This window comes from Anoplophora glabripennis, unplaced genomic scaffold (genome assembly GCF_000390285.2).
Source record: "Anoplophora glabripennis isolate ALB-LARVAE unplaced genomic scaffold, Agla_2.0 scaffold3, whole genome shotgun sequence".
Taxonomy (NCBI): Eukaryota; Metazoa; Arthropoda; class Insecta; order Coleoptera; family Cerambycidae; genus Anoplophora; species Anoplophora glabripennis.
In genome coordinates, this window is record NW_019416486.1 from 3,532,929 (window position 1) to 3,552,345 (window position 19,417).

The 19,417-nt window shown below is 30.5% G+C and overlaps 1 protein-coding gene across 1 annotated transcript in view; it reads left to right on the plus strand.

Moving 5' to 3' along the window:
* Positions 1-18,543, plus strand: part of LOC108917035 — a 54,913-nt gene extending 36,370 nt beyond the window's left edge. The window contains exons 2-7 of the mRNA XM_023454690.1: positions 7,476-7,618; positions 11,008-11,239; positions 13,015-13,181; positions 16,655-16,894; positions 17,973-18,164; positions 18,252-18,543. Of these exons, the coding sequence (XP_023310458.1) occupies positions 7,476-7,618; positions 11,008-11,239; positions 13,015-13,181; positions 16,655-16,894; positions 17,973-18,164; positions 18,252-18,504 (1,227 nt within the window). The 3' untranslated portion in view covers positions 18,505-18,543. The remainder of the gene's footprint in view (positions 1-7,475; positions 7,619-11,007; positions 11,240-13,014; positions 13,182-16,654; positions 16,895-17,972; positions 18,165-18,251) is intronic.
* Positions 18,544-19,417: the final 874 nt, after the last annotated feature.

Below are 19,417 nucleotides of genomic sequence, written 5' to 3' on the forward strand. Positions count from 1 at the left end.
ATTTATAGCATGTGTTAATCACTGAAAAGATTTTCATACATCAAAACATTAATTATTAAACCGCAAAAAGGTTTCTACTTCAGATGATAAAAACAATAATAAACGAATAGTAAAGAAGGTTGAAGTTCTTATTATAATTTTTTATGAATTCCGTTGCATTCCATTCCATTTTACCTTTTTGTTTGATATCATTTTATCGGAAATGTGTTATTGTTGAAACCATTTTCAATTGTATCAAATCTCATATTCGGCTTAAAATCAAAGCGTAACTTTTACATTTATCAATTTTTCATTCGTTAGCTGAAAAAGTTGAAACAATTTTTCTTTATGGAAAACAAAATGAATGTGCTAGGGAAACTGCTCGAATTTTCATTGAGTTGCATCCTGATCCAAACAAGTCATACGTGCGTGAGCCAGATTGTTAAGAAATTTCGGGAAACTGGGTCCGTAGTAATTAGCAATTTAGCAATGTTAAGAAAACTAATCCTCCTAACGAATTAATGGAAGTAGGAATTTTGGGCGAACTGATAATGAATCCACACCAATCCGTACGATCGTTAGAGCTTACTACAGGGATCCCTAAGTCGAACGTTCATCGGATTTTGCAAAAACATAAATGGCATCCATACAAAATACATCTTGTGCATTGTTTGAACAGAAGAATAGAATTTTGTAATATCGTGTCTAACAGAATTAGAGAAAATCAAAATATACTTTACAATATCTGCTTCAGTGATGAGTGTACGTTTTTTCTCAATGGTACAGTGAATAGGCATAATATTCGTTATTGGTCGGGTGAAAACCCTCATTGTGTTAGGGAATCGCACACTCAGTATCCAGAAAAGCTGATCGTCTGGGCAGGAATATTGGGTAATCACATTTTTTTTAGATAGCACTTTGACTTGAGCCAGCTATTTACGTTTGTTGGAAGATCATATTGATCCCATGATCACAGAAATTCTGGAGAATGATGATCAGTTGGATGAAAATCTTGTAACGTTCCAAAAAGACGGAGCTCCACCCCATTTTGGGTGACGAGTTCGGGCTTATTTAGATCAGAATTTTCCAGGGCGATGGAAAGATAGGCGTGAGGCTATAGAATGGCCAGCTCTGTCTCCCGATTTGAGTCCAAACGACTTTTTTCTCTGGGGACATCTCAAATCAGTGGTTTTTGCAAGTCAACCCGAAAATCTTGAAGGTTTAAGACAATGTATATTGTAAACGAATGTCGGATTTTAACTCCAGAGGTTTTTGCAAATGTAAGGAGATGTTTCGTAGACAGGCTCCATATTTGCCAAGAACAAATGGGTGCACAATTTGAGCTTCTATAATAAACAATTTTAAATGTAAAAATACAAAATTCCAAAAATTTAATTTCAATGTTTTTTTCTTGAAAACGAATAACGATTTTTTTATTTTTTTACGGATTCAAAGTCAATATCAAAAGAGCTTTCAAAAGATGTATCCCTGTAGTGCCATTTGAAATTTCATGAAAGTTGATACCTCGATCTATGAAGGGGTGGCAACTACAAAATAAGTAATGACGTACGTCGATGTCCCCCTCAAATTAAAAATCGACGTGTTTTTGAAATTTTTTCAAAACTTCATATTAAACGAAATGTTCAAGTGGAAAGTATTATATGGGACACACTGTATGTAATAGTAAATTATCTTTAGATAATTTTAGTTGCTCTCTTTCGGACGTCTCTCGAATGTTAATGACTGAAAGTTATAGCACTTTTTATTTGATTTTTATTTAATTGATCTTTTGTTATTTGATTTGCTATTTGATTTATTGTTTTATTTTTTTATTGCAATTTCCTCATCTTTGTATTTATTTACTTTGCACTTTTTTTATTATTTCTTCCTTAATCAGTTTTTGTTGTACCTACTTGTTTTATGTTTTAATACGTTAATATTTTTGTTTTTTATATGACCTCTTGAATTTGATGAGTAGTAAATTCAGTTCTAGTTCACAAGTATAAAAAATTTACTCATTATCTTGAGGTTTTTTGACATGAAGCTATAAAAAAATAACCTCTAATCAACTATAGAATTATTCGGAACTCTATACAGACATTTGAAAACAAACTCTTGCATAATTTTGATTAGTTCCAGTTTCATTTAAATGATTTAACTGCGACTAGAATCTGCACTCTTAACTTTTGCCGATATGTAACGAGTATCTCAATTATTTATCGTTATCAAAAGTGACAAGGTCTCATTCTCTACGCCCATGTATATGATTGATTTGAAAGCATACACGATGTAACTCAAAGCATACGATAATGTTAAATGCGAAGGTTTGTTATTAAAATATCTCATAAGAAATTATCAAAACAATCCAGTTATAAAAATAATCAACACTTTTAAATCCAATGATTATAAGTTTACTTTTTGCCATAAGTCAGCCTAGAACAAACAGAAGCGTTTCGTTAATGGGGCTTCCGGATATGTTAATTACATACTTATCTCCTGAATGAAAATATCATAAAAATATTCGCCAGTATTTTTATTTGCACTTAAAAAATTCAACATCCGTAACTGTTTTTCACGTTGAAGACTGTGAAATCATGGTTTCCAGAAAACTGAAAAGCTGCATTTGTATTTGACGAAATAGAATCATTAGCAGGATATGGAAATTTTTTGAATTTATTGAAATTGGCTTAATAGAGTAAAAAAATAGACGTTTTGCTTAACCAAAACATATTTTGCAAAAAACCAATTCATGCATTGGAACAATTTTTTAATTCAACAATAAAAAAAATATAGGTCTGAAATGTGTCTTTGGAAAGTCATTTACGGAAAAACAGAAAGGTATCTTATTGTTTAGTAGTGATCTATTCGACGACTTTAAAAAATATTAATTAATAATTATACTGTCGCTAGCATTTAAAGCTATTTCAAAGGTGTCCTGGTATCTGAATTATGTACACAATAATTCCATTATATGAACGTTTAATTCACAACAGTTAAATAAATTCCATGATTAACAATGAAAACCGAAAATTATGAATATGCAACCGAGGAATTTGCATGCTAAATCCACTCCATAATTTTAATCTGAAATGATTGCTCGTTATTATTTGACTAACTCTAACAGCATTAATTGATCTAAATATAAACTAGACATATGCAACGGCTTCTATTTCTGCCACAATTAAAATAATTGTTAATCTATGTAACACCACTTAATTGTCTGGATATAATTACGATTTTTTATATCTCATGAACGTTAAAATTGTATATGTCATAAAGGAAATATGTGAACTAACTAGTAACAAAACTAAAAAATATACATATCCAAACCGATAATCAAAGTGACCTCCCCATTCACCAGACTTGATTCTTTATCGCCTACGAAGAACATCAAGTTTAAAGCGTTGACTTTTGTTTTAATTTTGAAATATTTGGAACCAGAAAATATTCCTCGTAACGAAACTCTAAAATTAAACGCTTTCTGATAAATAGTTTAGAAATGTGATTGTTGCGGTTTCATTACGTTGATGAAATCTCTGCCAAATTTTAATGGTTGATATGTTACATATCAATAAAAAAAGTTCCTATAAACATGTAACTGGAAACGTTTCGTTTTCGAGATACAGGGTGCTCAAATTAATATATGCATAGTTGAATAAATCGGAAATAATCAAAATCATTCATCTCACAGAAATATATGATTTTTTAAATAGAAATATAATTTTAAATACAATATAGGTAACCGTCAGAAGTCAAAAATATATGTGGTGCAACAATTTTAAATCTTTTTTGGGGTTACTGCTACAGCAAATTAAAAATTCCTACACCAACATTTTTTTTTGACTTTTCATAATTACATTGTGTTTATAATTGCATTGCCAATAAAAAAATTCCAATTGTAGTAGTTAATAGTATTGGACATATTTTCGATCCATTGAAGTAGGTAGGTATGTCATAGGTTTATTTTAAATTAAAAACAATAATAACCTAGAAAAGGATTTTTCAACCAAATAAAAGATATCTTTACAATTATCTTACAATTACCAGCCGAAATTAATAGGCTATTGATTATATGATTTTAAAAGGAACTATGGCGTTCAAAATATTTTATTACATGAATCGTTCAAATGGTGATTTTAGATGAAAAAAACTCGAGTGCTATTAAATTAGAGGGTGGAAATTGGAGATAGGGGTAAAAATGCACTCCTTTCAGTTTTTTAATTGTACCTCGAAAACGAAGAAAAATTTCCCTATAGTTCATAGGAAAAATTATTTAGAGAATTGAATTTCCCATCTAAATGGCTTATTTAAAAAATTCAAAAGAAAAATAAATTTTATGCAAAAATTCCTTAATAAACAATTTAAGAAAAAACAAAAAATAAGATTTTTTGATTTTATTTTTACTTTTTTTGACTCTTAATTTTTTTTAGTAGAAGGAAACAAAGAAAATTGCTTTACAAAAAAACTAGATGAGATTCTCTTCAAAATTATGCGTTTTTTAAATTTTTTGGATTAATATTGACTATTGACTGATGAATATTGAGTTATAACCTTAAATATTTTTTTGGTTTTCGTCGTTTTTAACATATTATTATAAGTCTTATTATTTTTACAACATATTGGTTCTTTACTTAATAAAAAATTATTTCAAAAGTTTTATTTATACCCTGTTTTTTTTATATAATCAATAGGCTATAAATGCACTTATACAATTTCCAAGATATTCAGTGGGGTCGAAATTCGAGGATTCTTATTGGCGGTGTTTCCCAGTACCTCCGCCACTGATTAACTGATTAACACATTTGTATACTACTCAGGAAATTATTTCCCATAATTATTTAAACCATTAGCCCAAATTTAGCAAGCATCTTAAGTATTTTTTTTAATTTCAGTTCCCACCAGTTATAGGAACATTTTTATTGATTGTGACGTATACTTCAACATTAAGGTTTGGCAGAATATTTCATTAACACTGTGTATGTAACATGCTTTCATATCACAATCAAACGCAAAGTTTTTCTGAATAGGTATACATACTTCAAAGCCAAAGACTAATAAACACCATATTTCCCTAGGAAATCTATTTTCATTCTTTTTTTTTTCAAGAAAAGGCAAGAGAGAAGTTATATATGAATCAGTTTATTGATCTAGTGGTTCCTTGAATAAAGAACAAAAGCATACTAGGAATGAATTGTCTAATGAATCCAATATTTATTTATTTAACTAAACTAGAAATGCTCCTGATTTGTTTATTTATTTTCGCAAAACGGATTCTTCACGTTTTCTTACAAATTAAGTTGTGTAACATGAATAACTTTTATTTTAGGATGTATCATTTCGATAAGTTCCAGATCTACTTGTATTAATACGAATATTTTCTCAATAATTTAACTTCAATACATATTTGAATAAACGGAAAACAACTTTCTTAGAACATCAATTTTCAACACTTTTTCCAGATGTATTGCAAGTTTCAAGTCATTGTGCGTGTGTCAATCGGTTTAGTTAATATTATTTCAGGATTTCAAATTAAATAATCATGTTTTCCAGTGAACTGTATGTCAATAGTTTTATACAGGAAATGTAAATGCTATTTCAGTTGTCATTTTTGAGTATTTATACTATTGCAGAAAAAAATATTAAAAAATTGAATTATAACAACAGACATTAAAATTAATTAACTTCATTACTATTCATACACTAATTAACTACTGAATTAAATCAATTGATGGTTTATGAAATGTAGTGTTTGAAAATCAAATACACGAACTCTAAAATATTCCATCCGGGTAAAAATAACCAAAACATTATATACCGGTAATGTATAGTTTCCGAGACATATGTATAGGCTTTCCACTTTTTTTAAATACTTTAGAATACTTATAGCGTCACAAAAATTGGGTACAGTAATACCTACGTTTAATACTTACATAATTGTGTTAGTCATTCTGCTTCTCAATTAGGTACTATTGCCGTAGACATATGGGAGAGGGTAAGCCTTTTGTCAATACGTATCTTTTACGCCTAAGATGTTTTTAAAATATCTTCATATATTTTGTTAAAACAATACTATTTTCTTGACTTTTTTTATTGAATTCTAAGAAATAATAATAAATTAAACAAAAAATATATATCGGGTGTCCCAAAATTCATGCAAAACAATTACCTAACAGTTCAGAATTATTAAAAATGGAGCGGTACATGAACGAACAATGCGTTTTCGTTGTTGAGCAATATTCTAAAAAGAAGTTCTCAATTTTCGTACAAAATATGATCGGAATGATGATTCAGCTTCATCGACTTTGAATAAATGAACTGAAAAAATCAGGGAGACTGGATCAATTAGTGATATTAAACAGTCTGGCCGTCCTTCAACAAGTCGTTCAACACAAAACATTGAAGCAGTTCGTGAGAATGTTACTGAGAATTGGACAGTTCGAGAAGCTCTCTGCAGCGTATTCTCAGAAAAGATTTGCATCTTCATGCTTACAGAGTTCAATTGACTCAAGAGCAGAAGCAAAGGGAGTTCGTTGAATGGATTATGGAACAACAAGTGGATGTTGATTTTTCAAACAAAGTCATCTTCAGCGATGAGGCTCATTTTCATCTTGATGGCTTCATTAATCGACTAAATTGTCGCGTTTTGGGTTCAGAAAATCCACAAGTGACTGTTGAGAAACAAATGCGTCCACAGCGTATCACTGTCTGGCGCGTATTTTGAGCTGGCAGTAACATCGGACCATTCTTCTCCGAAAATGCGACTGATCAGGCAATAGCAGCTAATGATGCTCGCTATCGCGACATGATAATCCAGTTTTTTATGCCTAAATTGCAAGATATGGATGTAGACGACATGAACGGTTTCAACAAGACGCTGCCACATGTCATACAGCCCGAAAAACAATTGCCGCATGAATCATTTCCTGGTAGTGTAATTTCCCGTTTTGGTGATCAGAATTGTTTGCCTAAATCATGCAATTTAACGTTGGACTTTTTCCTTTAGGTTTTTTGAAGTCTAAGGTTTTTGACAACAAACCCAGGATCATCCACGCCTCGAATGAGGAAATTGATCGCTGTATCAGCCGCATGCCAGCAAAGCCGTGGGGGTCATTTGTCCGATATGCTATTGCATACACAACTATAAAATCAATAAAAAATTTACAATTTTTAATTAAAAACCTGTACAATGTCCACATTAAATATCTTATGAGATGAAAGTACTTACAATAAGGGCACAAAGCTTAAAACTGCTATTAACATACCACATAAAATTTTGAGAAGCCATCACTATGCCTTCTTGAAATGCTCGTATTCCCAAAACCTCCAAATTTTTACCTGTAGTTTTCTAAAATTGAATTAAAGACTTCCTTGTAAAGAAACCGTAATAATGTCTTCTTCAATTAAATCTGCTAATATCAAAATGAATTTAAAATTACTGTTTCTGAAATTAGGATTATGTTATAAAAAAATAATAAAATAGCCGTTTTGGGTTATAGAGAGCGGAATATCGAAGATGCAGGTCTTTGTCTGATGGTGGTACCGGTAAATTAAGAAACGATGACTGCAATTTCGATGCTTTTCCCAGTTTGCCGAATTCCGTTTTGGAACGAATGGGACTGCGAGGATTATCTCTGCAAAGGTAAATATGACATAATTTTCATAATAATACCTACGAGTAAGCAATTAATTATCGCAATTCATATCAGTTACAATTATCAATAAATACTTTAAATTTTATACTTTAATAGCTGAAATAACATCAACATGATAGTATTGAAACGCATAAAATAAATAAGTAATGAAAAATCAAGAAATTTTCCGTTAAGTCTTCAACCCTTTAGTTGTTAGTTTTATAATTTTATTAAATTAAAAAATACAAATTAGGTAATAGACATCACCAATCAATTGTTTATCCTTATTCGATGCTACTGACCTCGCATAGAGTCGAGAGATAATATCAGCATAGATCGTAAATAAAAATCTAACTGCACTATCACTTACCATTTGAAGAAACGACCTTAAAATTAAGCATATATATGGTTAACTATATCAGTAAAATTTATTGTGGTCTTTAATGTTGGTATAATGCTAATTTAACTTTTTATACTGGGAAGTACCTACTATGCTTTAATGTATGTACCTACATTTTTAGTTAACTTATAAATTTTCCATTTAGTTATAGATGCAAATTAAGTTGGATAGAGTAAGATCCAAAAAATATGCCAGAGTAAAAGTTAAATAAGATTGAATTTCAAGAAACATGATTTTGTTTAGTCCCATTTTGCAAAAAAAAAAACATTAATTTATTTCTTTATTGCCTTTGGAAACCTGCAACTCAATAATGGCAAGCCTTTGTGTAATAAACAAAGAAGTCGTAACTATTACCAAAAATAAGTGTATTGTTCATATTTCTTGATTGAACAATGGCAATTTGAATTTAAACTTAACAATTTAAAAAAATTCTTTTTTCCATCTCTTAGACTTTGACCAATTTCCTTAAATTAGCTACTATTATGATATATACAAATTGTCTCATCAGTAGGTATCTGTTTGTGGTCTACCTGAAAATAATTTTGGAACACATTTTCATTTTTCTATTTATTTACAAAAATGTGATAGTTGACTTTCTAACATTTTGAAACGTACTATCACACAATCATATTAAATTCGATTCAACTTTTAATTTGTTTTTTGTTAGTACAAAATTTAAAGTAAGTTGCCTACCTATACTTAAGATTAGATTAATATGTACATATTACCAAAACTTCCATGAATATTAAAAATAAAAATTATTAATTTATTCTTTACCATTCAAAACAGACATAAAGATGATAAGGATGAACTGAATCTATGCGAAAGTATACTTTAAATAAAGATTTTCTTTGTGTACGTTAACTAAGGAATTGTAAAGGATGACCTAACCTTAACAGAAATTTCAAATTGCCCGAAAATAGAAGTCTTTGAAAAAACTGCAGCGCCTAAAGTGTATGCAGATTGAACAATGCTCATATATGTCTCCGGCGCTTCTCGTGTTTTGCATAAAAATATAAACCGTCTACAATAGTTCAACAATAACAATAGCCCACACAAAAGAAATTAGCATTAATTTCAATGAAGCGCCTTGTCTTGGGTCAATATGGCAACGTCGAGAAATTGAAAAGAGATATTTATAAATATCTTTCTGTTTATTATATACTAGTGTTAAATAAAATAAATATACGTCATCAGATAAATATTCATAATATATTGAGAAAAGCAAACTTATATACTTAAACGCAAATTATTAACAGTATTTTGGGGAACAATATATTAACTGGCAGTTTTTTAAGTTCCTGTCTTTCAAATTGTCAGTAAAACAAATTTTCTCTTTTGTTATTTATGAATATCAGTGAATGTTGTACACAAAACAGTAATTTCAGTACATTTATTTAATATCTAGTAAAGAAGAAATTTCCAAAACAGAAATATCTAAGCATTTTTCTGCTTTTAATGTTCCTATACAGCGTGTTCAGTTTCTAATGGGCCAAACGTCATTTTTAATTTCTACAATGAAAGTTAAATAGTTGAGATAAAATGAAAAAACACTGCTGCTTTCCGAGATACCTGCATGGTGTTGAATTTTAAAAATATTAAACTTTTTTTATAAATGCTTTATAAATGTTACAACAATACATAAAGCAGAAATATTAAAATATTTACAATTATTTTTAACTACTTAAATAAAAAATATACCTACTTGTCTCAATTTTGCAAATTCTTGGAAACGAAACATTTCTCGACAAAACATTATTTGCACTACCTCCCTACTCTAATTTTATTCATATAATTGGAAATGAATGCTCACTTGAATTGAGACACCCTGTATACATACAATTAACCTGCATGTTGTTTAAATAACAACCGAGCTGTAATCGTTGTTCACTATACCGTAATTGGTATTATTGTCCACTTTATGTCAATTTTATATGTTTGTTATTATAACTCAACTTTATATGTAAGCATGTAATAAATCAATTAGTCTCATTTATTCGATTAATTAGTTCTAAATAGCAATTTGTATTTACATGATTTTCTTGTCCTTTTATAAATTATTACAATATATAGTTGTCCATGTAACATTTCTAGTTTTCTGAGTAACCTTTGTTATTTACCATATGTGTAAAAAATTACAATGTTTTGAAAAATTGAAGTATTGAAACACAATAAAAACTAATAAATAATAAAAAATATACAGAAACTAACAGAAATGTTGATAGACCTTTTGAAAGGAGGTACAGAGATTCGTGGCTTGACTTGATTTTCAAGCTACTTGACCTGATTTGAAATCAACCCAAGTTGAAATCAAGTAACAGTGGTTCATTGCAGAAGTCCAAAATTACCGATATTGGGTGTCAGAAAACATATGTGTACATATTTAAAAAAATTTTTTAATAAACGAGTCATTAGATCCATTCCACTTTTAGAGGTATGTTGAGAGGGACCAAAGGTATGTTGTCCTATAATCAACAGATCTTCCTTTCATTGAAATTCAAAAAGTAATGTTTTTCAGAGATCGGTTTTTAAATTTGCTTTTCTATTATTTGGTAAAAAAACACTTATTGGTTCTTTTTTAGATATAGAGAACTTATGAAACTCATGAAAAATTAAAGTATGTTTCTTATTTTTGTTTTAAATAAAATATTATATTCAAATTTTATTAATTTATGCTTGAGCTCTTCTAATTTGGGATTAGTTATCCCGAAAACTGGAAAACTTTCAACATAACCCGAAATACTTGGTCATAAAACAAATTTTAATAAAAACTGGTAAAATAAATTTTATTCTGATTTAAGTAACTGTTAATTCATAACTGTGTTTGGTTAAAAAAATTAACATTTTCCAAAATAATTTGTTGTTCAACGAGATTTTATGGAATTGATTCAGTCTTCAAAAGTTGATATTTCGTTTCCATGTGTTGCTTTTTGATGAAGTGTAAAATATCTTCATATGCAAGTATGAGCAAATCTGAAAAACGCTCTGTCGTTTCAGGGAACGTCTAAGTGAAGAGGAAGTAGAACAAAAATTCACCAGTTTGGCCCTAGCCTTCGCAATAGACGCAGCTACGATAAAGGATCGATGTGAACGACTACGACGATCGCGAGATCAAACGGAAACGAATCTAGCGACTGAAATTGAAAGACTTAAAGAAAAACTTGCCCTTCTACAGCCCCTGTGTACTGATTATGAAACGGTAGAACTGCTTTCCACTTTACTGTCGCAGGTAGGAATATTATGTCAAGTTTAACAATAAAAATAATCATGAAGAAAATGAAACTTTTATTACAAAATAAATTTAGCTGTAGAAAAATAGATAATATGTAAGTTATAATTATTTAATAACTAGAGAGATATCGTAAACTATTAGAGATACAGATTTAAAAAAGGATTTTAACAAATTCTTGAAATATAATGAAATAAAGTATAAGCTGAAAAATGCCTTGTTTTATTTTATCGTGAAACTCATTTGTTTATAAATATTGAAATTCAATTTCTAATTTTAAGATAAATTACCCGACTAATTTTAACTGTTTCTGATATACGGAAACAACTTTTTTTATAAAGACTTAGATAATGATTAAATGCGAAAGAAACTTAATCCAACGATATTTCATGCTTTTATGTAATTTTATTGGACAGGATTACATTTAAATGTTATTTTCATTTTAAATCATATTCGGTAAATACTCATTAAGTCACATTTGTTTTGTTGTTACTTTTTCCTTCCTCTACCATATTATTGGAATTATATTTTTTATCTAACCAATACAACGCCCTTAAGAACAAAAAAAATATCATATCAAAAAACAGTACAAACACAAATAACTTATAAGGCAAAACAAAGAAACGCATATACCAGATTTTTCGTTAGATAACAGGAATTAACTGAAATATTTGATCTGATTTCAGAAAAAGTTTCAACAAAATACTGTGCGACCTTTTTATAGTACCAGTTACCAATACCTTCAATAGTTTGCAATAATGCTAACCCATATTATCAATACTTTTTTTGCTATGCTTCTTTTGTTTGTTTTTTAGTTCACACAAATGCCTTGGTCAAACCGAAGAGCTGGTGGATCTCAAACTAGCGAGTTTTTAAGGGCAAAAATATTTACAAATCTTATAAATAAATGAAAAATTATATTTAACCAATTGATACTTTTCAGAAGCTTTTTTTTATTATTGAATTGCTGAATATTTTTCCTCGGAATTGCTCCATCAGGTCTGGTTTTCGAGAAATCCTAACCTAAAATGTGCGGATAACATTTTTTTCACTATATTTTAGGTTGTTACAATACGAAGTAATTTTCTCCAACAAACTCGTTGCGACATCTGAAAGTACTATCCTTCCCCGTCCATTTATTTTAAATTATTCGCATATATTGTTTCTTCTCCGAAAAATTATTGGTTGGTTTATAAAAAAGTATTAGTCCTAACTTAGTCTTAGTCTTAGTATTAACCTTTACACTAATCTTAGTATTAGTCCTAAGAATAGGTACACGTTTATAAAAACAATGTGTGGTCCTAATTTTATTAAGATTAACCAATGAGCGATTCGACTACGCGCATGGCTAGTAATATCACAGCATAATACTTGTTTATTATTCTGTGGTAATGTTATTTTATTTGTTTTGTTGGTGAGTGAAAAGAAAAATATAACCTATTACTATGGTAATGGCGTATTGGCGACCACCANAAATTATTTGCCGTCCTACCGTCTCTTGGAGGATAGTTTGGGTCTCCTCAAACATTTTCTCTACTTCGCTCGGAATTGGTCCCCGGGAATTTAATTCGAACCAAATAAAATCTTTTCACTGATTTGTAACAGGTAATATAAATAGTTTTCTTCCTCAAAAATGTCTCCTTTAACACCCCCATTATTCAGTTTGGCCGAGATCAATGAACGGTTCGCGGTCTCAACAAAATTCTGTATACGCCAATTGTACCAAAATATATGTATTTAAGTGTAGTAAGTTTGTACATAAAAATTATTCTTAGGTAGACAAGGTCGTGAGTGCCTCTTCGCTGGTCTCCATTTCCGTGGAAAGGTTTGGATCTGTTCAACACGAAGAGAGGCTTACGGAATCCGTACAATTAATGGTTAGCCACGTTCAGATGCTGAAACAGCAAAGGGACTCGGCAAGAAGACAATTACAGTATACGAAGTAAGTTTATAAATAGTCTACTACTACTCAAAAAATTTACGAATACATTAAAACTATGTAAACAACAAACATACCTATTATCTACAACTGAATATTGTAGTCTAAGGTGAACATACAAATAACATACAAATGTTTAGAGAACTACTTTTTAACACACTGAAAAAGTAGAAATGTTGATAGAACTTAAGAATTAAGTAATTTTGGCACTATCACAAATAAGATACGAGCCTTCGAGAAAATAGCTGTTTTATTTAACTGAGCCCGCAACTAATCTACTGTTCTATCTAATCTATTATGAATACTGATTGGTCAGGTCAGATTAACTGTGGTCTAATTAATAAAAGGTAGCAAATGCGCTTTTACCACATACTTACTTTTGAATGATTAATATTTTGAAATATTTGCTTTATAGTTAAAAGTAAAATCCTGTTTTTTTTTATAAATATTCAGTTAATGTCTGCATATACTTATAAATAATACTGTAAGTACCTCAGTAGCAGACTTCACTTGTATTTAGCACGCCTAAATATGAGCAATATTTTTAATTATATCTAAGCAAAAAAATATCATGAATGATTGTAGAAACCTTTTCGATTTTCGTGAAAAATATTGCATGCTCTAGCCAATCATTTCATGCATTAACAGAAATAATTGGAGTAAAAGCATAATATCAAATACCATTACCGAAGTGATAAATATAATTTATTTTCAAATTTGGTACACTTATTATTAATAATAAACCATCTATGGAGACAGAACAATGCAGTTTTTTGTACATTGTTTTTCAAAAATTAAATAGGTACGTAAATGTTAAAGGCATTAAAAATATTACAAAAAGTTCTATTGTTCTAAGTCGACAATAGTAACCGTTTCCAAAGAAACATAAATTCTTGATATAGAACACTCTTAACAATAAAACAATTCAAATTTATCAATTTTGCAGTTTGTATAATCGAATATGACTGAAATGCCAGGAAACTCGCTCAAAAATAGTGTTATTGACCATTCTATGTCCATATATTTACATTTAAGATGTATCTAATATCGTTGATGGATAGATATTTCAAGGAACACTTACAGATTTAGACACGTATAGAATTTTCATGTAGATAATTAAGTTTACACCTGTTTGAAAAATAAATAAATAAATATAGCGGCAAATGAGGTGATGCAAAGTTACCTAATTAAAAACGGCATTAAAAAGGTTTTTCACAATAATCATAAGGAAGGACAGTAGTATACATCAGAAGTGCTACTCGTATAACGTTTCCTTCATATGTGCTGTTTGTACAGAGTGCATAGTGCAGTGTGCAGTTACAATTTTAATAATTAAAGAAAACTAATTTTAAATCAGTTTCATGTGAACTATTTCCGCCTTGTTTGTTATACGAATATAAATAGTTGTTCAGTATTAGTAGTTAACTCAAAATCATAGGCATGACAGGGACTCATTATCAACATGTAGATCAGTGTTATGAGTAAGGTGTGAGAGGAATGCAATCACATGGGCGTCTCATTTTAGGGAAATTATTAAATATAGAACAACATAACTTCCACTATTGTATCGAGGTCCCACATTTCTTCTTTTTGTAGTGCATAATATACTTTCTATAGTTACCTCCTGCATAAATACTTAAATCTAATTTAAAAGTTGTGTTATTTTATACCACGTAAGTTTTTATATCCACCTATATTAATCATTTAGTGATATTTGTGAAGTGTACCTTCACGAGCTTTAATTATCCACCACATATTTCATGTATTTGACTTTTTCTGTTTGTGCATTTGCTAATATTGTAGTTTTAATATCGTACCTTTGTATTTAATATGTTATCAATTCAACTATTTCATGATTTCCCCTTTTCTCCATGTAGATGTTGGCAATTTCTCTATTCTTCAACAACGATAAGGCACATTATCTATGACAATCACTGTGCCAGGTTTGAGGTAAAATAGTCTACCATTTTGCAAATACTATCGATCGCCGTCCTTTCCAATAGAGTGCCTTTAATCCCATGAAAAATCTTTTTAAAAATGCTTCTTGTTTATTGTCATATATTTAAATCTTGCCAAACTTTGGAGACCATCTCGTCGAGATAATAAATGTTCGTGTTCGATGTATAGTCATTCCAAAGTCAGTTCAACATGCAAAAAAACGTCTGGTAATAAAATTTAATGAGTTTCATAGGCGTCCCTATAAAAATTTTCTGCTAAATAAAAAATTATAATAATTTTATATAATGTGTAGAAAATTACTATTATATGTTCATTTGGCCAACAACATATTTTAATTATTTATGTCCTCAAACAATTTTATTATATTGGTGGTAAATTACGTTTTGTTCCGTTTCAAAAGGTCTTCAAAATGCCATGTTGTGATAATATTAGTAAACAAAATATTCCTCTTATTTCTCCCTTTCGCAATTGTAATATGAATGAATTGATAGAAAGTGCCTAAATAAATTAAAATTGCCTGATTCATACCAAATTCCGCACTGCTGCACTGCACTACTGGGCAATTCATGAACCACTTGTCATCTGCTGTAATGTATTGCTCAGAAGCCCAATACAACTGTGCTCGTTTTCCTTTGGCCGCGCTCTCATTCTTCAACTGAGCGTATACATTTCTACCATCTCCACGTTTAGTTCGACCAGACCTGTTTATGGGTATGGCTAATTAAATATGGGAACAAGTTTTTCAAATATTTCAATGCCGAGTTGCTGCTTAGCGACCGAGCCTGGTACATACCTTGAAATTATTGGTTCTTCAATTGACTTCGGAAAAACTATACGAGACTATTATTTTTTCTAAATACTCTCTTGGCCATGCTACAATGTCGTTTCTATTAACATACTACTTAGATTTCGTTTTAAGTAACAAATGTTAATTTTTAGTGTTGGAATTTTGGAATTTCATTTTTAAAATAAATTCCGTGAATCTTCAGGTTTGCACATGACGTCACTGTCAATTTAAATTTTTTTTTCACGTTCCGTTTTTTTACACTTCTACCATTTTTTAACAACAGGTTCCTTGAATTGCACGCATATGACATGAAAGAAAACGCCTGATCTGCAAACTAACACATTGAGAAATGAAACTGCGCAGCGCTGGCCGTCTTTCTTTTTGTATACGAAGAGCAAAGATAAAAATAGGTGCTTGTAACACTAGATACCTATATGAAATAATCGACATACTACAATTTCTATGCATGCATACATAAAATTAATTTTTCACATTAAGAGCTTTTGAAAATTGTGGTTTAATTTATTTATGAGACTTAGTGCCTACTATTTTGGAACTCTAGTATAATTTTTCTCTTAATGAAAAATAATTAATTACATTCATCTACAGATTTTCACAGAAAGTACACTGCTCTAAAAATGGTACTGTTTCTAACTGTCAAAATATTTTAAATAATCCCCTTTGTACCTATATGAATTATTTGAACGCAGAAAGAATGTCTTTTTTTCAGAAGGGTTTTGCAGAATCCCGTGGAATTACCGGCGGGTAGCCCAACGACCCCTTCGAAAACTTTATTATCACCCAACGGGACCAGCAGGAAGGTGACGTGCCGAAGACGAGCCAGCATAGCTACATTCTCACAACCACAGATAGACAAGCCATTGATGGATAAGAAAATTATGAGAAGACCGTCAGAGCTTTCTTTGCGAGCCACATCTATTAATAGAAACATTAGGCCAAATAGATTAGAGTAAGTATATATAGATATTCTTAGAACGTATACTACTGGAGATAGCTTCCCAATGACCGGCACGTTACAAGGTGAAGAAAGAGATAGCTGCTATCTATCTCACTCTCTCTCTTTCGCAGAATGTGATTGGCTCACGGCTGATCCCACGTGACAGGAACAGCCAATCACACTCAGCGAGAAAGACGTAGCATAACCTCCATAGCAGCTATATCTCTCTTCGCCTTATAACGAGCACCGGTGTTGGGAGGCTACCTCCAGTAGAATATGCTCGAAGCAGGCATCCGAAAGAAAAACCACAAGTCTGTTTTCAATTTTTCCTATATTCTTCTTCTCCTTTAAAATGTTTGTACATACTACCAAATAAACCCATCTTCCTAATAAGGTTGTGTCTTTTTCAATTTTTAATAAACTTTAAATGTGACATTTACATAATTTCCATTGTAAAAAATTTGCTTTTATAGGAGCCTGTGCAATAAAACTTTTTATTGTATGATTTCTGTTAAAAAGATGCCCGCTTGCTTGTTTTCGTTTTCCTTCAATGGCAGACAATCATCAGTTCTGCGTCATCTGAACATTTACTCTGCAATTAACACAATTCTCAATAAAAATTCATAACATCCCGATAGCAACAATAATATTATTTGATTTGATATAATTTGTTTCTAACTGACTCTTCTACGTAAAATTCTGTCACGTCGATGACTTCCAACCACCATACCTCTTAAACTGTAATATATTTCATCTTGCGTCTGTAAATCATTGCAGTCTAAATTTTTGACTTGCAAAATCCTTTGGAATAGGAAATCCAAGATATCTAGCAATTCCGCTTGCTTTTTCCCTCAGATATTGACACTTATTGGCTGAACAGAATACTTTTCATTACGGCAGGTCGCTAACAGTCGATCATGTATCAAAACTGAACCACTATAATGACATACACCTTTAGTTGATGCAAATATCTTATAATTAACTACAAGATTCGGCAATGGAATAGTTAGCTATACGAAATTGCGAATAATACTAAATAATCTACTTGTAGCATAACAGATTTTCTTGAAATTAACTTACGCTGTTATAGGTTGATGGGTGATTTAGTTAAAATCAAAGAGGGATTCGTCGACGAAACAGCTGCTATGCATGACGAAAACATTGATCATCTAGAAGATAACGAATCTGACGATGAAAATCAAGCGACAGAAATTAACAGCTCACACCACTCCAGTCCCGATGAACCAGAATTACCTTTAGATTTCGTAAATTTATCAATAAGGTACTATTTTAATTTGTTGTCAGTTATTACTATTAGACTATTTTTGTTTTATTAAACCGAAATGCAATATTTTTTATATTATTCCAGGGAGAAGATTAAGTACAGGTTTAAGAAAATAGAAAGAGACGTTCAAGAAAAGTATAACAACTGGACAGCGGATGGTACCATTCATGAAATATGTTGCTTCTGCGCCTTACTTTGTTTTTCCATCAGTCTCATAACAATGGTAAATATACTGGTGGAGTACGAATATGCTAAAAGAGGGTGGGGTACGTCGCACTTTTTTTGGTCACGGGCAGAATCGTACAACGACGAAAAATATAGTTCTATTAGGCAATAAAATTTGTAGAAAATGTATAAATTGAGTATAATAGGTACTTACGTATATGTAAAATAAATACATAATATATAATTTTTTATATTACTGCCGTATTATTTAGTTATACCCCTATGAGGATATACAGAGCCTTCATAAATGTTTACAAGTCACGTGACCGCCGAGCTTAGGCAACCCAACATGTACGATTGGTACTGGTGACGAAAATTCCCTAAATGATTCGTTTACAATGACTAATTACAAACTGTTACGTCTACACTCGAGATAATGCGATCGCCGATTGGTTGAATAGAATCTCGTGAAAAATTATTACCAATCACAGCCGGTAAAATAGAATGTTATGTTTTAATGTAATCTTAACCTTATAGTTTTAGTTTTACCAAAATTTAATAACCAACATGATGGAAATAAAATTACTGTTCCAAACAAAGTTCCTGGTCACGTGGCTTGTATAATCATTTATAAAGACTCTGTACTGGGATGTACCAAGCATAAAAATTCGGATTAAAAAGGGTGTATCGGATTTACTGACGAATTATCCAAGGATGTAATAAATTGAAAGTATTAAAATTAAAGAATTATTGTTATAACAACCTCAAAAGCTTGAGCCAAAAATATCTGTGAAATTTTTATTCAAATCATTTCGATAGCTTGCGTCGTTTTGGAATACATTTCAAATTAAAAATGTACGTTGACTGATTTGAAAATGCTAAACAATAGCTAAACCTGATTGTTTACAAATACATATTTATGCTAAAAGTTATAAAAATATAAAAAAGTTAAAATCATAGCTAAGTACGCATCAAATTGTCTTTGTAGCACACTGTCTTAGATCTTACATTTACCGCAGATGGGGTAAATTCTGCTAAATGGGTGCAATTTTAAGTACTATTTTTTCCAAATGCCATTTGCCAAA